Source organism: Solea senegalensis, linkage group LG8, assembly GCF_019176455.1.
Source record: "Solea senegalensis isolate Sse05_10M linkage group LG8, IFAPA_SoseM_1, whole genome shotgun sequence".
NCBI lineage: Eukaryota > Metazoa > Chordata > Actinopteri > Pleuronectiformes > Soleidae > Solea > Solea senegalensis.
Window position 1 is genome coordinate 1,743,981 of NC_058028.1, and position 23,305 is coordinate 1,767,285.

Sequence of the window (23,305 nt, forward strand, 5' to 3'; positions counted from 1 at the left end):
AGGCAGTGTGTCTGTGTGTGTGTGTGTGTGTGTGCGTGTGTGTGTGAACCGTTGTAACTTTCCCCAATCTGCTGAGTGTCATGGAGACTCCACCACCACCCTCCACCACCCTCCGCCACCCTCCGCCCTCCTGTATATTGCTACTACATATGTAATATTATTAATATGGCTCCCCCCAAATGAGCACCCTGCATAATTCATGCTATATTCTCGCTGTAGAACCTGTCTGGACTCGGAGGAAAACGCAGCACAAAAAGTCAAACTCTGTCTTTTCTGAACCTCGTCCAGCTCCATTCTCACTCCCCACTTTTTCATCACTGTGATAAATGGTAGATTATTCCGCCAGGAGATGAGATTTTCCATCCTGCTCTTCCTCTTCGTCCATCTTCCCCATCTGCTCTTTTTCTTGCATCCTGACCCGAACAGCCCTCTCCTGTTGTGTCTCCTCCTTCCTTTTCTTTACCAATCCTCCAGCTTTGGATTATTTTTGTTTTAGTTTATTTTGTTTCATTCTTGAGGGGTGGAGGGTGGACGTGTGGGGGTTGTGTTTTCACAAGGATGTGACGGTGGAAAAGGTTGCGGAAAAATAAGAAGGAGATGAGGAAGAGGATGCTGAGAAGAAGGGGATGAATAGAGGGATGTTTACTTTAGAGCTTGACCATGCAGTGTCCACCTGAACATTGGTTTAGTGAGTAAACCAGTGATCTATAGTATAATGAAATAAATAGACTGCAACTAGGACACAATGACTGAAGGAGAAATAAAGCAACACAGAGGGGGTGAGGGAAGTAGTGGGGGATGTAGAGACTGGGAGGGGGAGCACAGATGTCATTAAATCCCACTCTCAAATCACAACTCAGATTCAGAGGCCACTTTTCCTGGACGGACAGACGCTTCACAGTCTGGAGCAGCAGGGACACAGTGTGTGTGTGTGTGTGTAACCGCTTTAGAACCTTTTCTGGCATACACACTGACCTTGTCAGGACCTGTAGTCCTCATGGAGACCAAAACCTGGGGCCTCATTCATCCTTTAAGCTTGCGTATGCACAAAAGAAGGCGTACGACGCTTTCTACGCAAAGTTTAGGATTTCTAAAAAACAAACTTGTATGGAGACTCTGACCACGACCATGCACACACACATTTACAGGAGAGAGGAGACAAAATAAAAGCACAAAGTCCATGAGCTCCTCATTCATTTTGAATCTCGCTGATGGTTTATTATGTAGGACCTCGTTATTACTGGGTCCATAGCACTGAATAGAAATTTCCATCTGATGGAATCAAACGCCTTTTCCACATCTAAACTAACTCAGCCTCTATTTTATTTTGTGTAGTGATATTCTGACGTTATTATGCCCTGTTTGGTTTATATTCATACAATAATACAATAATTGTAGTAAACATTTTATAATCTAAATTAGGAACACTAATTGGCCTGTAGTTTGGACAGTCTAATTTGCTCTTACTTTTTTTAGTATGACTTATATAATTGCCACTTTCTATGAGGCTGTTGTTTCCCCTTCAGTCAGAACCCATCCATCCATCCATCCATCCAACCATCAAGCCATCCATCCATCCATCCATCCATCCATCCATCCATCCATCCATCCATCCATCCATCCATCCATCCAACCATCTTCTACCACTTTATCCTCCACATGAGGGTCGCGGGGGAGCTGTGCCAGGCGGGGTCTCACCCTGGACAGATCTCCAGGGGTCAGAAATTCTTGTCCCTGATGAGTCAATGTTTGGGTTAAGTTAAAGTTAGCGTTTGACATTAAATGGTTGTTTAAGATTAGGGATATGATTTTGAATAGACTGTCCAAATGAAAGGAAGTCAATGCAGAGTCCTGATAGAGTAGCTGCACATATATATGTCTGAATATGTACTTGTATGTAATGCAATCCAACTTAAAGTACTTTGTCAGGGGGGATACTACCACATTGTGAGGTAGTATCGGAAAAGATCAGTTATTGTCCATAGGGATCAATAGTCGAAGGGATATTGATTGACATATCAGACATCGAAATAATGACTTAGTATCTCAAAAATAATGACTTAGCATCTCAAAAATAATGACTTAGTATCTCAAAATAATGACTTAGTATCTCAATGACTTAGTATCTCAAAATAATGACTTAGTATCTCAAAGATAATGACTTAGTATCTCAAATAATGATAAGTGACTTCTCAAAGTATCTCAAAACAATGACTTAGTATCTCAAACTATAATAATGACTTAGTATCTCAAAATAATGAAAAAATAATGACTTAGTATCTCAAAATAATGACTTTATCTCAAAATACTTAGTATCTCAAACTTAGGTATCTCAAAGATAATGACTTAGTATCTGACTTAATCTCAAAAATAATGATATCTCAAAATAATGACTTAGTATCTCAAAGACTTAGTATCTCAAAGATAATGACTTAGTATCTCAAAGATAATGACTAAGTATCTCAAAATAATGACTTAGTATCTCAAAGGACTTAGCTCAAACAGTATCTCAAAACAATGACTTAGTATCTCAAAGATAATGACTTAGTATCTCAAATAATGACTTAGTATCTCAAAATAATGACTTAGTATCTCAAAATAATGACTTAGTATCTCAAAGATAATGACTTAGTATCTCAAAGATAATGACTAAGTATCTCAAAAATAATGACTTAGTATCTCAAAGATAATGACTTAGTATCTCAAAAATAATGACTTAGCATCTCAAAATAATGACTTAGTATCTCAAAATAATGTACTTAGTATCTCAAAGATAATGACTTTAGTATCTCAAAATAATGACTTAGTATCTCAAAGATAATGACTTAGTATCTCAAAGATAATGACTAAGTATCTCAAAATAATGACTTAGTATCTCAAGGATAATGACTTAGTATCTCAAACAATGACTTAGTATCTCAAAGATAATGACTTAGTATCTCAAAGATAATGACTTAGTATCTCAAAATAATGACTTAGTATTTTAAAATAATGACTCTCAAAATAATGACTTAGTATCTCAAAATAATGACTTAGTATCTCAAAGATAATGACTTAAGTATCTAAGTATCAAAAATAATGACTTAGTATCTCAAAGATAATGACTTAGTATCTCAAAACAATGACTTAGTATGATAATGACTTAGTATCTCAAAAATAATGACTTAGTATCTCAAAGATAATGACTTAGTATCTCAAAATAATGACTTAGTATTTTAAAATAATGACTTAGCATCTCAAAATAATGACTTAGTATCTCAAAATAATGACTTAGTATTTTAAAATAATGACTTAGCATCTCAAAATAATGACTTAGTATCTCAAAATAATGACTTAGTATCTCAAATATAATGACTTAGTATCTCAAAATAATGACTTAGTATCTCAAAGATAATGACTTAGTATCTCAAAATAATGACTTAGTATCTCAAGATAATGACTAAAATAATGACTAGTATCTCAAAATAATGACTTAGTATCTCAAAGATAATGACTTAGTATCTCAAAACAATGACTTAGTATCTCAAAGATAATGACTTAGTATCTCAAAAATAATGACTTAGTATCTCAAAGATAATGACTTAGTATCTCAAAATAATGACTTAGTATTTTAAAATAATGACTTAGCATCTCAAAAATAATGACTTAGTATCTCAAAAATAATGATTTAGTATCTCAAAAGTAATGACTTAGTATCTCAAAAAGTATCTCAAAAGTAATGACTTAGTATCTCAAAAATAATGACTTAGTATCTCAAAAATAATAAAAAATAATGACTGAGTATCTCAAAATAAGGACTTAGTGTCTCAAAAATAATGACTTAGTATCTCAAAAATAATAAAAAATAATGACTTAGTATCTCAAAATAAGGACTTAGTGCCTCAAAATAATGACTTAGTATCTCAAAATAATGACTTATCTCAAAATAATGACTTAGCATCTCAAAATAATCAAAAATAATGACTTAGTATCTCAAAAATAATGACTTAGTATCTCAAAAATAATGACTTAGTATCTCAAAAATAATAAAAGTAATGACTTAGTATCTCAAAATAATGACTTAGTATCACAAAATAATGACTTAGTATCTCAAAAATAATGACTTAGCATCTCAAATTAATTACTTAGTAACTCAAAAATAATGACTTAGCATCTCAAAAACTTAGTATAATGACTTAGTATCTCAAAATAATGACTTAATATCTCAAAATAATGACTTAGTATCTCAAAAATAATGACTTAGCATATCAAAAATAATGACTTAGCATCTCAAAATAATGACTTAGCATCTCAAAATAATGACTTAGTATCTCATTATTTTGAGATACTAAGTGACATTGAGATGACATCACACAAAATATTAATAAAAACATAAAAAGGGATTTTGGTGTAATTCAAAGGCCTCATCATAACAACCATGACAAAACTTTAAAGGGCTTTTTCAGAGTTGAGACTGATGTCTGTCTGCCTGCCTGCCTGCCTGCCTGCCTGTCTGTCTGTCTGTCTGTCTGTCTGTGGAGACAAAGACAGTTGCCTTCCATGTTTCTGGATGTGTTGTGAACTTTTCTTGCACACCAACATTCCTCCAATTGGACGACTCTTGCTGCTGCTACTGCTACATGGCACAGGAAAGAAGGGGAGAAATGGCTGTTGCCTAGCAATCCCGTTGCCATAGATACCGCCTGGGCTCCCTCCTGAAGAGTACACTGTTATGTACATTGAAGGTTTGGGGGTGGGGATAGAGGGAGGGAGGGAGAAGAGAGAGAGAAGAAGTTGAAGTATTGAAGGAGCAGAGGGCGCAGCGAGGAATTCATTAAAAATAACATACAGAATGGGAGAGAGACAAAAACAGACAAAGAGCGAGAAGCAGGGAGTTTCACAGACTGAGGGGGAAAAAGCAGAAAAGAAATCTCTTCATGATTCATCATATAGATTCCCCCAGACAGTTGGAATGGTGAAAGCAGGGTGATGAGTCTGCTTCATTTGGTATTCTGTGTTGAGATGTGGTGCTGTGGCTCGCTGGCTGCTTGTTTTGTTGTTCCTCAGTTGTGTCAGCCATGTTTGGATAAGCCCACACACACACACACACACACACACACACACACACCTAAAACACCCACCACCTTCCCCCAGCCTCAAATCTCACCCTCTATCCGTCTCCTGGAGTCTTTTCTGTCTTTCTTTCTTTCTTTGTGTGACTGAAATATCAATGTAACACACAGACAACAGAAGGTGAATCAGCAGAGCAACAGTTACATTAATGTCATACACCGTTAATTATTTACATTATTATTATTATTATTATTATTAAGTTGGACAGAACACGAACGATGCCTTGTTCAGTGTCACGTGGTGATTATTGTCCATGACTCAGCAGAAGCTCGTAAAGAAAGTCAAACTCTAATGAGAGTAAATAGCTTCATGTGTGCAGGTTTGGACGCAGTATAGTGGACACAATTCAAACAGGATTTCACAGCGACATTCCCAGATGCTTCTCTCCCAGGAACAAAACAGGATTAATAATTTGCATTTTAACTCTTCATTGACAGGGTGTGTATGTGGCTTCTGGGCTAAATCTGCAGATATTTGCAGGCTGCAGAGTCGGGTGGGTTTTATGTGTGTGTGTGTGAGTCAGTGTATTTACATAGCAACAATAGATCAAGGTTTATTATGCACCAAAAGTGCCACTGTCCTTCCTTTGCAATGTGGTTGTGTTCACTGCGACGTGTGCAACCTGCAGACTGAACATGAGGCGAGGAAATAGTAACTTGTGTGTTTGTGGTTTTGTTTAAATGAATGTTTGGATGTTTGGATGTTTGGATGGAACTGACGACATATTGATTCCAGAGAAGAGCTCAAATTTCCACATTCGAAAAAAAAAAAGATTGAGAGAGGAAATAAGGAAAGAAAAAAAAAATGGAGCACAATGAAGCAGTAGATTGAATCAGAGGCAGCAAGAGCAGCTGCAGTAATGAGAATGCATGAGAGAGAGGAAGAGTATGGGAGATGAAGGTGGGGGAGGATGGCAGTGACTTTGTTTCTATGTGACTGCATCTGTGCTGCCGTCTCTGAGGGCCCGTCCACGCGGAGACGACCCGTCCACGCGGAGACAGCAGTATTTTTTGAAAACGCCGGCCTCATGTTTGCGATACTTTAGGAAAACGCCGACGTCCCGTTCCCAGCGCTCTCTCTGCTGTCAATCATTATCTTGTGTTTGACAGTTTGACTGTCAATGAAAAGTAACTAAAGACACGAGATATCACGAGAACACGTCCTATCTTTTGTCCATACTGGTGTTTTATGTGAGAATATGTGCAGTGTGTACAAACACTGATTTCAGACTCAGGGATAATATAGAATTATACCAGTAGGTGTCAGTAGAGGCTCGGTTACTCTGCGTCAACAGGAAGTGAACGCAGACGTGATGTAAGACGTAATCATTTGTACGATCGTTCTTGTTTTATTCCAGGTGTGAGTATCAGTGCGAGGCTCGTTGTCCCAGACTCCTCCCCTCTGGCTCTACCAGACCACACCCCCTTAATGCTCTGCAGCTCACAGCCCACTTCTTGGCATTTTTTCCAGGCATTGGGCGGAGTTAGTTGCAGAAGAGCGGGTTTTGTGACGCTCTGAGTTTACTGGGCTGGTTATTCTTGCTGTATTCTTGCAGTGGGACATTTCCTCATTCTTTAATATGTTGAAATAACTATAAAAACAGACACGATCGTATGTTTGCGGCATGTTTGTGGCGTGTTCTTGTATGTTCTGGCGTGTTCGCGGCGTGTTCGCGGCATATTTGTAGAAGCGTGTTGTGGCGTGTTGCCCGGCGTGTTTGTGGTGTGTTTGTGGCGTGTTTGCGTATTTGCGGCGTGTTTATGCGTGTTTGCCGGCGTGTTTGCTGCGTGTTTGCGGCGTGTTTGCGGCGTGTTGCAAAAAGCGTGTTTGCGGCGTGTTTCGCGGCGTGTTTGCTGCGCGATGTTTACGCGTGTTGCTGCATGTTTGCAGCATGTTTGCAGCATGTTTGCTTTGATCACTTTCAATACAAACATGTGTCGTACATGATGAGGTTGGTCTGTGTGTGTCTTTCTAGTTATTACCTCCTAATGACCTTGGCGGGACCAGTAGTGCTCATGGTATCCAAAACCTGGTTTTAATGAGGTTATGTTAGATTTAAGTTAAGGTGAGGCACTAAGTGGTTAAAGTTAGAGGTAAGGGTTTAGTTTGGTGGTCTAAAGGAATTCAATTCTATGTAGACCAACCTGGTATTAATGCGATATTAATGCGTGTGATGCGATAACGTGTTAATGATATTGTCGCGTCTTGGCGTGTGTGTGTGTGTGTGTGTGTACATGCGTGTGTGTGTGTGCGTGCGTGTGTGTGTGTGTGTGTGTATTCACGTCTCTCACAAGATCCGAGACGACGCGAGAGCTCGTGATTGTGAGGAGTCTGGTTCAGCAGCTCCTCGTTTTCCACAGCTCACAATCTCTATAACATAACACAGACGCTGTTACTTCTACTTAAATAAAGGTACATTTGACCATGAACAATGGGAGGGTTGTCATGGTTACCATCACAGAAACACAAAACCTATGGCTCGATGGGCAAAGAACTGTTGGGATGTGATTTTTTATCTGTTTGTCACAGTGAGAGATTTTCAGCAGGAAAGAGTGAGGACGGGGAGAGGATTTCAACAACACATTAGGCATAAGTGTGGAAGCAGGAGAGGAGGAGGAGGAGGAGGAAGACGGGGAGGTGTAAAGGGGAAGGAGGCAAAGCAACAAAAAAAGTTGCTTCAGTTGAATCAGAGCAGCAGTGGCTGAAAACACACAAACACTTCTGACACTCTGCCACCCACACTGTCGCACACATGCGTTCACTGCCTGGGCAGCACACACACACACACATGCACACACCACGCCTGCATGCATACACACACACACATGCACACACACACACACACACACACACACACACCACACACATACACATGCACACACACGCCTGCATACGCACACCACACACACACAACACACACACACACACACACACTTTAGCATTATTTCAGACGTTCATCGTCACAGCGATGGCAAAAAAGAAGCAGAGAAAAAACACACACACACAAACAAGGAGAACATGCAGTTTCCATACAGAAAGGGTCATGAATTGTATATATTGTATATATTATATATATATATATATATATATATATATAACAGTTCTAACCACAGCTCCTCAAACTCTACTGTGAGTGTACTCAGTGTACTGTGAGTGTCCTCAGTGTACTGTGAGTGTACTCAGTGTACTGTGAGTGTGTACTCAGTGTACTGTGAGTGTACTCAGTGTACTGTGAGGTGTTCTCAGTGTACTGTGAGTGTACTGTGAGTGTACTCAGTGTACTGTGAGTGTTCTCAGTGTACTGTGAGTGTTCTCAGTGTACTGTGAGTGTACTCAGTGTACTGTGAGTGTACTCAGTGTACTGTGAGTGTACTCAGTGTACTGTGAGTGAATAGTGTAGCGCGCCTTATTACTGGATCATTTTTTAAATCCTCAAATATCTGATCCAGTGACTTTGACCATGGATCGTACCATTACTGACACTGAGCATCATATGGGCTCATCCCTAATATTTACCTGACTTTGAAGGATTTAAGTCATCTTCTATTTGCAATGTGTGTCTAATTTTATATTGTTCTGTGTTGAAAACCATGAACGATCACGTGTATTTATGGACGAGGAATATTCTCCAGCAACAGCAATACAAATATTAACACGAAAGAAATGAAATAAAAAATGTGTGAATACACAATTATTTCATTCTAATTGAGGAGGGACGTGTTTAAATGTGCAAATATAAAGAGGAGGGCAAGTGCAAGGTAACGACGGAGCAACATGGAGGAGGAGAGGAAGGAAAATGAGACAGGAGGAAAAAATGATAAAGCAAAGCAGAGGAAAAGATGAGGAAGGCTAGGTGTTGGGGGAGGAGGGAGGGGGTGAGGAGCATTTCAGGATTCATCTCTTGCTGGATAATTCCCGGGAGGATCTCTCTCCAACACTTGAAAGCTGTGAAGTGTGCGGTTCTGCTCATACTCCTCCTGGTAATTGGAAGAGGAGAGCAGAGAAGGGAGGGGGTGTGGAACGGGAGGGGAGGGTCAGGTAAAGGAGGGAGATATGGGGCCAAAAAAAATGAAGATGAGGGTGAGGGTGAGGGGAGGAGGGTGGCTGAACAGGGAGGGGCAGGCGGAGTGGGAAAGGTAACGAGAGAGCTGGGGGAGAAGAGAAAGCAGGAAATAGCCGTCTCTCTCTTTTATTTTTGCTCATTAGCTCACTGCTTTTATTTTCTCCGTCTCTCTCCTCGCTCCTCGCTCCTCTCTCCTCGCTCCTCGCTCCTCCCTCGTCTCTGATGGTTTGTCTGTGGTTGCTGGCGGTTTCTGAAACATGGCCACAGGCATTTAATCACTGATGGTTCCTCCACACAGACAGGTCAGCAGGCAGCATCAGGACCTGCTGATTCACTCTCTGGAGCCTGCCACACACACACACGCACACACACACACACACACACACACACACACACCACACACACACACACGCACACACACACACACACACACACACACACACACACACTGAGTCTGTGCAGCTATTCTTCTGAGGACACTGCACAGACTAAACCCAGTGTTCGGTCGTTAACTTCACCAGTTCAATGAGGTTCTGCCTCATTTTTGGTCTCTGTGAGGACGACTGGTCAGTGTTTATGCCAAGAACCAACACACACACACACACAGACAAAGATCAAATGTGTGTATGTGTGTGTGTGTGTGTGTGTGGGGGGGGGGCTGTCTCTCCTCATGTGTGCTCGACTAATTTAACCCACCAGGGATTGTGAGGCCCAATCAGCAGCAGTGAGTCCAAATAAAAGCAGCAAAGATAAAAATGATGTATTTGACCAAGAAATGAAGAAAAAAAGGTGTTTGCTTTGACTCCAGGTCACACACACACACACACACACACACACACACACACACACACACACATACACGCACACACACACACACACAGAACTACTCTAATCTTGGTTAAACCTGTTGACGTTCTCCTCACACTCAGCGCTCATTAGAACATTCTTGTATGCAAACTTATGGAGGTAAATCTGTGCCATCTGAGTTTGAATTTGAATTTCTAACACCGAATTTGTTTAAAATCGATTCAAAATTGTTTGAATCTAAATTAGACCTTGAATTTTTTAAAAAAACATCACATTTCAATCACTGATTTTTTTTCAACACTGAAATAAATTCAGTGTAAAAAAAATTCAGACGGATTTTAAGGAAGGTTTTACAAATGTGAAACTCCATGAAATAAAAATATATAATACAAAGATCTATACATGCCCTGTGGACAGTTTTACAGGCGTCTCTTTTACTATTACTATCAATGGGAAAATTGCTTGGTGTTGGATGATTTGAGACAGGGATCGATTGCTTCTCCCTGGTGTCCCGGATCTTGACTTTTTTTACACTGCATTTATTTTAAGGTTGAAAAAAAATCAAAGGCAAAAAAAAACAAAAAAAAAACAGTGCTTGAAATTTGATGGTTTTTAAAATTCAAAGTCTAATTTCGATGCAAAAACATTCAGTGTTAGAAAGTCAAATTCATATGGAAGCCCATTTCTGCCAGAAAAAAAAGAGAAATAAAACTTCCTCTAATATCCTCTGAGATAAAAAAGATAAAAAGTCAAAATTATGAGATAAAAAGAGTCAAAATTATGAGATAATAAGTCATAATTATGAGATAAAAAAGACATAATTATGAGATAAAAAAGTCAAAATTATGAGATAAAAAAAGTCATAATGAGATAAAAAAGTCATAATTATGATAAAAAGTCAAAATTATGAGATAAAAAAGTCATAATTATGAGATAAAAAAAAGTCAAATTATGAGATAAAAGTCAAAATTATGAGATAAAAAGTCATAATTATGAGATAAAAAGTCAAAATTATGAGATAAAAAAAGTCATAATTATGAGATAAAAAGTCAAAATGATGAGATAAAAAAGTCAAAATGATGAGACAGACAGAAACACTACTGTATGCAGTTAAACTGCTTGTTGTAGTTTTCTGTCTCACTACTTTTGCCTGGGGGAGCTGGTGGGTGGAGCATGTCGCTCTGACTGGAATAAACAGCCACACTGAAAGACGGCTGCTTTTCTGTGGCCGCCATGTTGGATGTATACAAACGTCCAGACGTCACCGTCACGTAAAGCCGCCTCTACCACGCCAGGAGTTTGTGACTGAGATTCTATAAAATCACCGGCAGACTCAGCCGAGGTCACGCAGGCTCCTCCTGCTCCAAAGTCCAGATAAATGAAACCTTTTCAGCTTTAAAACAAAGACGAGTCCACACTTCACCGCCTTCTCCAAGCATTTCAAAATGAAGCTCTCTCATTTCAGTCTGGAAATGCACGTCTCCCTCTCTCTCTTCTCCTCTCTCTCTCTCTCTCTCTTCTCCTCTCCCTCTCTCTCTCTTCTCCTCTCTCCCTCTCTCTCTCCTCTCTCCCTCTCTCTCTCTCTTCTCCTCTCTCTCCCTCTCTCTCTCCATTCTCAGTCAAATAACGCTCCACCATAAACTGATGGGATAAGGACCGCTCACTGCTGCCCATGTCAACACACACACACACACACACAAGCATTCATCCTGCAGAAAGAGTGTGTGTGCGTGTTTAAATCACACACACACACACACACACACACACACACACACACACACACACACACACACAGCATTCATCCTGCAGAAGAGTGTGTGTGTGTTTAAACACACACACACACACACACACACACACACACACACACACACACACACACAAGCATTCATCCTGCAGAAGAGTGTGTGCGTGTTTAAATACACACACACACACACACACACACACACACACACACACACACACACACACACATTTCTGTTGTCTTTCTTCTTCCTTCTCATCTTCCATGTCTGACAATATTTAACAGTAGGCTCCCTCTGTCCCTGCTTGCTCCCCTCTCACCCTGTCACCCTGTCACCCTGTCACCTCCTGGGTGAGTGGGGGGTTTGGCTCAGGCACCGGTGCTTGATCTTCTGTCTTTAGTGCAGTACTACATCCATGATGCCTTCTCTTTCTCAGCATGTCACAATTCCCGCTCCAAACTCTCGTGCTGTCTCGTGATCAATCTGAAATCCCCATTTTTCTTTTTTCCTCTTCCAGCCAAGAAAGCGGCGGACGGCTCAGTGATCGCCAACGGTTACTGCGACTTCTGCCTCGGAGGCTCAAAGAAGACCGGCTGTCCTGAGGACCTCATCTCCTGTGCAGACTGTGGACGCTCAGGTAGGGCCCGGCTGAAGGGGATGATTGGCAGGAGGAAGGCAGTCCTCTGTTGATGCACACGTTTCAAACACTACCTTTGTGGAGTGTCACTTTTGTATTTTCTGCATGCAAGTTAAACCAGTGTTGTCATGTTTTTTTTCAGCCCATCTACATTGACTCATGTACAGCGGATATAAATATACATATATTATCCTTTTGGTCGAATGTTTTCGATTTGTCAGCTTGTTTTTGTTACTTTAGAAAACACAGCTCTGATGCTCATTTATAGGTGTAAAATGTCAGGAATTCAAATTTTAAACATGATCGGTTTCCTGAACACAGACGTGAAAAAGTGTTATGATTGATGTTGAATAAATGACACACAGCTCCCAGTATAAGCAGTATATATACATATATATGTATATATGTATATGTATATGAAGGTATCCAGATTGTCTTGTTTTTAATTCCATGAATGACATTTAAATGAGTGCTGTCAGTTTAACGCGCTATTAACGCCGTCAATTTTTTGATCGCGAGATTAACGTTCTTTGTGGCCGAACAAACTTTGTACGTTACGCTAGTAACGTTAGAAAAACTACAACACAACAACAGGCACGCTGCACACACACGATGGCGAGCGCTGTGCGCTTCTCCGTCTCCAACGCAGCCTGGATCATTCCAAGTCATGTCTGCAGTGTTACCAACCACGCTCAGACCCCCGGACCGTTAGCTCGGATTAGCTCGTTACGAAAACAACACATTAAACCACACACAGCCTCTCTTATTATTGTTATTATTATTATCACAATAAGAGCAATAAGTCACACTATGCAGGTGACAGAGATATTGTCTGAATAAAAAAGCAGATCCACTTTTCTATGTTGATAAGAGCATTAAAATGAGAAGAAATAATGGGACACAAAGAAATCAAGGGACATTTAGAATAGATACAAATGTGTGATTAATGCGATTAATCGCGATTAAATATCGTTTGACAGCACTCATTTAAATATGAAGGTATTTCAGTCAAAATGTACGCGTGACCTATTTGAACACTGTTTAACACACTATTGTTAAACTTCTTGTTGCATCAGTTTGCATTTATGACATTTGAATCACTGTCTGTGTAAGATAGTCTTCATTATATTATATTATCTGTATACATTTTATTGGACTTGAGTTCAAACATTTTTTCTGTGCTTGTGTTATTCTTATTTCTTTTCTTCTGCTTACACGAGCGCATGTCTGTGTTCTGATGTCAACTGCACATGTTGCATTTTTCCCCCCCACATGAAAAACAAAGGAAAAGCAAAACTGTGTACGTGACGTGTGGTGAATGGGCTGAAGCATGCAAACACGGCCGAGGTTTCAGGGGAGCGGGAAATAAAAGGAGGACAAATTACTCATGTTTTCAATGGCCTGCTGTGGTGCTGTAATTCTGAACGTCTGACCACATTTTTAACATGATAATATTTATTCATGTGTAATAAATATCATGACACTTAAAGCTGCAGTGCGTAACGTTTGTTCTGTCTTCAGAAATGATGTAACAATAATGTGTTCATGCAGCGGGAAGTTGCTCTTTCACTCATTCACTCACCTGCCTGTGCTTGGTTTGTCTCCATCAGTCTTGAGACTCTGCTACACTGAGAAAAAGAGAGACTTTGTCAGCGTTGTGTGTTTGAACTCATTTGACAACGGTTGGAATTTTCAACCGCTAACAAGCATTGGTTAAAACAGAGATCACAGAAACGAAAGCACAAAGACGACGACGTGCAGCAAACTGTGAACATTCAGGGACGACAAATACAACATAGACGATGGATGAATGAATGAATGAATGAATGAATGAACTCTTTTCACCTCCTGCAACACATTTTCAAAACACAACGATGACTGAAAACTGTGCACATCCACAGAGAATGATATCAAAACACTGACATGAGAAGTTTGTGAGTCAGAGTGAATATGTTGTATATTATTTAAGTTTTTGTCATTATTATTATTTTTATTTACAGTCAAATTTTTATTCACTAAAATCACTATGAAGAGAAACGTGTCATCGACTTGCTGCATCTCTGATTGGTTGTTACACAGAATTCTAACTCAGTACATCCTGAGGATTTTATTCTACAATAAAACAGAGATGGTTTTAAAGAATGAAGTGTTCAGTCTGAGTGATGCGGACTGTGTGAACAGGTCTGGAGAAGTGTTGATCAATGCTTGTTAGCAGCTGAAAGAAAACCTTGAATGTTACGCACTACAGTTTTAATGACAGTTAAAGAACAACATGACCTCAACTACTGTGGAATATTGTCAAACACAAAATGATTCAGTGACAATAAATGTTAGATATGAAGAAAACAAAGTGATGGACAGAGAATGAACTGTCCTTAAATTACAGAAAGTGAAAAAAAACATTGTGGGGGTGTGTGCTTGTGTGTGTGTGTGTGTGTGCGTGTGTGTGTGTGTGTGTGTGTGTGTGTGTGTGTGCACCCAGGCCACCCGTCCTGTCTGCAGTTCACAGTGAACATGACGGCTGCGGTGAGGACTTATCGCTGGCAGTGCATCGAGTGCAAGTCCTGCAGCCTGTGTGGCACGTCTGAGAACGATGTAGGATCTTACTTTATACTACATGTTAACACATGTGGCTGCACACACACACACACACACACACACACACACAAACCTCACACTCGTAGTCAAGGATATTTCTAACTAAACAAAGCGTTTTGTATAATTCTTGCTGACAATGTTTGCAGCAAGTTTGATAAGAATCTGCACTCCCGGCGGTTCAGGAGCTGCTTTACAGCCCTAGTATGCAGGAGTGGCTCCCTCTGGCTGAAGGATGCTGTCTGTTCACTTGGGTTTTACTGGTGCACAATTAGTCACAGTAGAATTAAACAGCTCTAAATCTGTGAGAAAACTTTGAGTACGGAGTCGAGGTCATGCTGCAGTATCCACTGTTTACTCACTGCTGATATTAGCAGACTCTTTGACCTGGGTCAGACCTGGGTCAGACGTGGTCCTCATGTCCATCATCAGTGATCCAATCACAGGCAGATAAGTTCCTCAGGACCTCTACAGTAGATTCACAGTATCCACGGACACAATGTGAACACTGATCGCCAGTGAAATGTCCTTTTCTTTTTTCTGATGGTTAAAAATCATGAAGAAAACTTGGATTAACTTTACTCCTCTTGTCTCATAGGACACACACATACACAAACACACACACACACACACACGCAGCAAACAGAAATGACATTAGTATGTATTTGAATAAAGGTTGGGTTTGCCCCTATGAGGTCACAGAAGGGTTAGTCATTTGGGATCACTGAGGACCTGGTCCTGGTCAAAGGTTCCTGTGAGGCTGCAGACTGTAGTTGTTAGTCTGCAGGTCACTTGATTTACGTTAGGATGGAATTATTGATAATAACTAATCATAAATAAAAATCGGCCTGATATATGACAACAAATTCTCATTCTCCCAGCTGTAAACACACTGATCTAAATGTTCCCCTTTGTTCCAGGACCAGCTGCTGTTTTGTGATGATTGTGACAGAGGTTACCACATGTACTGTCTGAGTCCTCCCATGTCTGAACCACCGGAGGGTAAGTACACCTTTGATTTGTTTGGATTTCGAAAAAGTCTTGAAATATCTTTACTTTTAACTAGTGCTGTCAGTTAAACGTGTTATTAACCGTGTTAACACAAACCATTTTAGCCTGGATCATTTCATCCAAGTCATGATGTGTGCTAGCAACTTTAGCTCGGATTAGCTCGTTACGGCAACAACACATTAAACCACGGCACTTTATTCACACACTGCAGCTGATACACAGCCTCTCTTATTATTGTCTCAATAAAAAAACATCTGCACAAAGAAAGCAGATCCACTTTTCTATGTTGATAAGAGCATTAAAATGAGAAGAAATAATGGGACACAAAGAAATCAGGGGACATTTAGAACAGATACAAGCGTGCGATTAATCGCGAGTTAACATTAATTACGATTAATCGTGATGAAATATTTGAATGGTTTGACAGCTCTACTTTTAACCAGCCAGGACTTTTCATCTCTGTTGTGATTAAAGCTGCTGATGCTGAGTCTACGTCCACAGAGAAGCGGCCGTCAAACCATTTATTCTTTTTTTGCATAACATAGATAATATATAAAATGGCAGCCTTGGGATGTTTGATGGTGTTGCCATGGAAATGAGTAGTCCAAAAGATAATCTGTTTCCATGGCAAGAGTGTCACTCGGCTGAACAGCCGGCACTCGTGTTCAACTCTCACAACAGTGTCATGCTCTTCCCACGTATGCAACACTTTTCCTATACAGATTTAAAATGAATTAGTAGTGTATTCATTTTCACTGTCTGGGTGCTAACTCCTCCTTCTTCTTCTCTCAGCTTCTCCTTTAGGGGTATTTAGGTATTCAGGGCTGTATCTGCCTCTGTCTTCCTTTTCTGTTACACCAACTGTCCTCATGTCCTCGTTCACAACAGACGTCTGTCTGAGTGCCAACAAAAAAATGGCAAATTAGCATTTCTGAAGTCCACGGTCACACGATGCAGAGGCACATTTAATTGCAATCACAATAAAACACATTAGAGGAACAATACTGTTCAAGCATCAAAGCTACGTTACAAGTTGATGTTTAATTCATATTTCAAATCTCAAGCATCTAAAAGCTACAGACACAACACGTGATGTTTTATGTGACAGTTTTACTTAATGCCCTGTGTGTGTGTGTGTGTGTGTGTGTGCAGGGAGCTGGAGCTGTCATCTTTGTCTGAGACAGCTGAAGGAGAAGGCCTCAGCCTACATCACACTCACTTAATCCACGAAGCGGTGCCTCATTCTCCTTCCTCCTCTCTCAAACCTTCCCCTCCACGCTCCTCTCTGTGCCTCAGCCACTCCCCTCCTCCTCCTCCTCCTCCTCCTTCAGAATCAGTACCTTTGACCTTTGACACGACCAAGCACACGGCACCATGCGCATCTTTGAAGCCATTCTCCAGTGACGGGCCAAACCTCTGTCCTTTATCTCATATCAATTCCATGTTGTGCTTCGGTCCCTAACACAGGAATTCATTAGCTGGCAAGTTTGCCAGCGAGACACGCACACACACGCGCACACACACACACACACACACACGCACACACACACACACACTCCAGACTGCCAAGGGCACTTCAGAGGCGTGCTACCCCACAGGAACCCTCTTAAAGGCCCTTGGAAGACCCTCGCTGATCTTCAGCTGAAAGTCTTTAGAGACTGAACTCTTGTATTGATGAGATGAACAGGTGAAGTGCTGAGGACCGAGCCTGGAAGACTCCAGATCATCATGGAGCCGTCATGGTGTCCGGTGCAGCAGGACGTTTGGACTCTGCACTCAGCACTCGATGACCAGCGCAGTGTCAGAGGGGGCGGGGGGGAGTGAATTGTACAGAATGAAGACTGATTTCCCCCCCCCCCATTTGAAGACACCTGCTCAGACCACCTTTGACCTTTGACCTCACCCCACCCTCTCTCTTTGCATGAGGTTTCCACAAATGAACAATGCATTTTGAGATTGAGACTGGGGTTTAAATGTTTGGATAAAAGGAAATATGGAATTTTTTTTCGCCCCTACAATGTATTTAAAAATGACGATTTAGCATCCTTCACAACCTTTTACCTGACCTCTAACCCCTCAAACACCACCCCAGCCCCCCCATGAAACACTGACTGTGAAGCCAATGCAAACTCTCTTGGTGCTTGGTGTGTATTATCTGTGCTAAGAATGTAGGATTGATGTGTGGTCGATGCAGATCTGTGTCTGGCCCGCGCCAAGGCCTGAAATCTCATTTTTTTATAATTCCATTTTTGTTTTGTTTTTTCATTTGCATGTTGTCAGTTGTTTTTTAAAAACCCTATTTTTGTTTGAAATGGAAAAGAAAGCACACTTAATTTGCAATAATGTGTTTGTGATAACAGCCATTTTAGCCAAACTGTGTGTGTTTTGAACTCTTTGTGTGCCTGTGTGTGTCTGTTTAGGTAAGTTTATATGAGCACTACAGTAACTGTGGGAGGATTTTGAGCAACAGTAAAGTCAATTGAATGAAATCTGGCGTTCTTCTTTTAAGGCATCGTTCTGCACGTCACAGGTCTTCTCGGTCCAAACGTCGAGTTCACGCTGCAGAATCTTCAGCCCGATAATCTGCCTGCCGACAACCTTTGAAAGTCTTCACATGACCGACAGTCACTAACGCGTGTTTCCACGAGCACTTCTCCACTCTGCACGGTTGTTTTGCGTTTTTTTTCCGTTAGCGATAGTAGCCGGCACTTTTTTTAGCGGCTGCCCTGCGTGACGTCGTCAGACTGCCGGTCACAGAGTGTCGTCACGGGAAGAGATGTGAGCACGACGTCCGGCACAAGAGCCAAGACTTAACAGTGTGGCTGAGGCCCTCTGCTGCACATTCCTCACTAATAAAGGCTAAAAATGCCCGAAAAGTACTCACATATGCAGTCGGTGGCCTTGGCTCAGTGGAAAGATCGGGGGTATGATCCCAGTTGTGTAGTGTGAATTTGTCTTTACTCAACATGAGCCACCGTTAAAGAAATATTCTGACATCTGACACATTGCTGCACAAGCCAAAGACTCATGAAGACAAGTTGTGGATAATGTGTAATCTTGACTCCAAGAAATGACGCGACAAACAAGCGGTTACACAACATAACCTGTCACGTTTACTGTTTGTACAGATGAAACAATATGTACAAATGAAAAACTTTAATGTTCATTTGTGGGCTGTAGCGGTGGTGCTGACATTATAACTTGTCTACTGTAGAGTCACAAGTCATAATGTCTTCGCCAAACCTTAAACATTTGAATTAAAACAATTACACATAAGTACTTTCTTATTTAACGATGTTTGCTTTGACTGTCTTTAATTTTGTATGTCAATTGGTAAGCCAATGTGTGTGTGAGTGTGCTACAGGAAGGATAATAATATAATAATATTTAAAGGTGCAGCAGGCAGGATGACCACATTATTCCATTGGGGAGTTAAATCCAACATTTAACGATGACAGCTCTCTTTCATTTGATGACCACAGACAGACAAACTTTCATTTGTGACAGATGACCAAAGATATGGAATTAGTTTTTTCATCAAGCAAATAAAATATCCATTTAATCATTCAAAAATAACTTTATTATTATTCCTTTATTTTATTGTTTGAAAACGCTGTGGTTTTTTGTTTGCGATCAATGGCCCAAAAGTCGTCGCGGGCTCGGAGTCAATGTCCGTCTGAAACTCGTTCCCCAAGTTTTCCCCATAATTGTATCTAAAAGTATCTAACGTTTATAATCTGACAAACATTAGATACAATTATAAGTTCCAGACGGACAGCGACTCCAGGCCCGTGACGACTTCTGGTCCAAAACTCAGCAGCCAATCAGCAGGCAGCTCCCTAAGACGATGGTCAGAATTTGTTTGTTTTTTAAAAACAATAAAATACAAAATTTTTGAATGATTAAATTGATATTTCATGTGCGTCACAAATCTAATTCCATACAAAGACAGTCTCGTTATTGTGAGTATTGTTTTTTTAGTTTGCTTTGCTTCATACGCTGGAATAGTTGTCTTTGCACTAAAGCAATGACTGTGTGGAGCAGATGAAATAGATCAGCCAACATCTCACAGAGTGCCTGACTGTCTGTGATTGATCCAGTCGTCTCATGATGCTTCAGATTTAGGGGCTGTCCACACACAACTGCTAAAGTGTTTTGTTTTTTTCGTATGGAAACGCGTTTTGGGAGCACTGAAACACTATTTTTGGAAAAGGGCTCCCACAGTTGGACGATCTCAAAAGGCCACACCCTGCTGTGACGCCACATCTCTCCTGCACGCACTTGTTTTTGAGCAGAAATGTCGTTCCCACTCAGAAAACTGAGGACTGATCAATAATGCCAAAAAAAATCCTGCCTACTGTAGCTTTAATTTTGGAAAAAGCATAATACTTGGTCTGTTTTTAAAGGATAATCCACCTCTGCTTAAAATGTATTTGGTTCAAAGTTTCACCATAAAAGGCTAAAATACACGACCTGACAGGTGTCTATGTGTGTACGACACATTTCCAATCTGGATTTGGGCTCTTGGTGTTGGTGCTGAAATAAGCAGAATCCATATCAAGTCAAATTTTGTGCACAAAGAATCTGGACCCATGCAGTCTCTTCACATTCACAACAGTAAGACACTGGAGGAATTGATCCAGGCAGCATCCTCATCTAGTCTTTCATTTCAGAGGACGTTTTCATGATTTTCATCTCAATGGTTCACAGAGTCTACAGAAGACACTGGTTCAGTGATATGTGAGCTTTAAGCTGGGAGATCATAACTGTAAATAAGAGACTTAATTATGGGGAACTAATTACCATTTCATGCAGTATTACTTATTTTTTATACATATCAAAAGTGTGGAACAGGTTGAAAACAGCGACAAACATCTCATTTAATGATGCGTCGCATTTATTTAAAGGAATACTTCACACATTTGCATTTACCTTTGTTTTACTAGAATATGGGAAGTAGTTTTGAAAAATTGTGCTTCCCAACCTCAGTTTCCTCTGAGTCGAGAAATATCTTCATTCCTTTCTTTGTTACGTGCCCACCAGTAAGCCTTGGTCCGAGCCTTGGTCCGAGTTCCTTGGTCCGTTCCTTGGTCAGTTCCTTGGTCAGTCAAGCCTTGGTCAGTTCAGCGTCAGGGAGCGTCTTCGCTTGGTCCCTTGGCCGAGGCTTGGTCTGAGTTGTCAGCCTTGGTCGAGCTTGGTCCTTGGTCAGTTCAAGCTCGAGCCTTGGTCAGTTGGTTTGGTCGTTCCTTGGTCGGTCTCCGGCCGAGCCTTGAGTCTGGTCAGTTGGTCGAGCCTTGGTCAAGGTCCGTTCCTTGGTCAGTTCCTTGGTCAGTTCCTTGGTCCGAGCCTTGGTCGAGGCTTGGTCAGTTCCTTGGTCCGAGCCTTGGTCCTTGGTCAGTTCCTTGGTCAGTTCCTTGGTCAGTTCCTTGGAACAAGCCTTGGTCTGCGGCTTGAAACTGCAACGTTAATTCCGCATTTTTTAGAGCCACTCGTAGGGGGACGGGATCTCATTCCCAGAATGTAAACAGTGTCCGCCATCTTTGCTGACAGTTATGCTAACAGGACCAAGTGTCACTGGTGAGCACGTAACAAAGAAAAGAATGAAGATGTTTGGCCTCAGCGTTCCTCCACTGATGCATGAATGTTTGGTTTCAGGTTAAAAAAGCATGTGGGCGAGTTCACGCAGAAATGTTTTTTTACAGTGTGTCATTTCAATGTTTTGAACCAGAAGTACTGAGTCAAAATGTTTATTTCAACTCATCAATCAGCTGTGACGGTAAAACTGTAGTTCTAAAAATGAACTGCTGTTGATAAGACTGAAATAATGGCCGATGTTAAAAAGCTTCAGACATGGTGGAGTCACACGTCTTCTGATTGTACTGTACGATCAGGGTGGGGAGAACATGTTTGTCTGAACCTTGAGCTCGCTCCGACCAAGGTGGGCGAGACAATGGAGGGGGCGGGTGTTTGATAATGCCACAGCAGAAACCTCCAGGCCTTTAAGTCAATGTCAGAGTCCCATTCCTTTATACTGTTGGCTCATTCAGGCGATTGAGACTTCACCATTCTTGTAAATTGTCGTTCTGTGAACTTGCTTGCACTTTTGTTTATTCCCCAAAAATAAGATATTAACTGTAAGTATGTATGGGTGTATGTGTGTTTTTATTTTTAATCTTTATGTTTTTTGAACAAGACTGTCTGTTGTAAATAACACTGGATAAAGATGAGTTTTTAATTTGTATTTTTTACTTGGTGAGAGGAAGATGAAATCTTTTTTGGACATTTTTAACCCCCTTCCTTCCTTCCTTCCTTCCCTCCCTCCCTCTCTCTCTCTCTCTTTGTCTGGTACTGGTACCTGGATGATATGAAATGTGGACTGTGACTACATTGCTGCCATCTCTGCTGTCAGTCATTCTCTGTGGATTCATCCAGCTTTCTCAAATTACCCAGTTTCTCTCTTCCCACAAGTCATTTTCCATTAAAATGCTCAGATTGAGAAATGACCTCTGCCTCTGTTGTATATTGCATGTGTGTTTGTTTGTGTCCATCTTTCCTGTCCCTCAGTGTTGTCAGTTTGTCCGTCTGTTGGTCTGAGCAATTATCGGTCAGTCAATGTAATGTTTGATTCCACAGGTTTGAAGGACATCACCAACATTCACCCTCTTTTCCCTGTGCAGATAAAAATCTCTTTCATTTACAGTTTAGCACATTTTGCAGGTGTAAAGTTTCACTCAAGCCCTTACAATTTAGGGAAAGCATTGTTTTGCTTCTTTAATTGGCCTGAAAAATGTGCAGATGTTGGACACAAGATCCCCGTCGTCCACAGTTGTTCCTGAACAACACTGCAGAAGAGAATACCTTTGCTATTCAGGGCAGGTACACTCGTGTTATTTGTGATATATTCCTGGAGATGAGACATTCATCACAGTTGCTGTGTTGGCCAGACCTGGCTGAACAACAGCAGCAGGTCAAGCTGATCAACAATTCCTATTTATTTTATTTTTTTTCTTCCCTGCTTCCTTCCAGACGCAAGAAAATTGAAAACTGGTACTCACTTTCCTCCTCGGGGAACATGGGTATTTTTAACAATATGCTCTGGAAAAAAAACCCTTCCACCATCCATCCTTTGGCAAAACTCCAACCCCTGCCAGCCTTTACCTACGAGGACACGTCACTGACTTACAGCCTAAACAAAGTGCCAACGGTTCCTAACCAGAAATAACCAGTTCTTCACAAATGAGGTTGTGCCTCATTAGGACTAAGTTTTGGTCCTGTTTGTGCCAAAATAAAGGTCCTTAAGAGTCCACAAATTCAAGTTTACTCACAAACACAGGCTAA

At 40.9% G+C, this 23,305-nt stretch overlaps 1 protein-coding gene across 1 annotated transcript in view; it reads left to right on the forward strand.

Moving 5' to 3' along the window:
* The window catches only part of dpf1 (D4, zinc and double PHD fingers family 1), a 38,556-nt gene extending 20,495 nt beyond the window's left edge, over positions 1–18,061 (forward strand). Inside the window, 4 exon segments of the mRNA XM_044032746.1 lie at positions 12,242–12,361; positions 14,844–14,956; positions 15,877–15,958; positions 17,120–18,061. Of these exon segments, the coding sequence (XP_043888681.1) occupies positions 12,242–12,361; positions 14,844–14,956; positions 15,877–15,958; positions 17,120–17,190 (386 nt within the window). The 3' untranslated portion in view covers positions 17,191–18,061.
* The last annotated feature ends 5,244 nt before the right edge of the window (positions 18,062–23,305 follow it).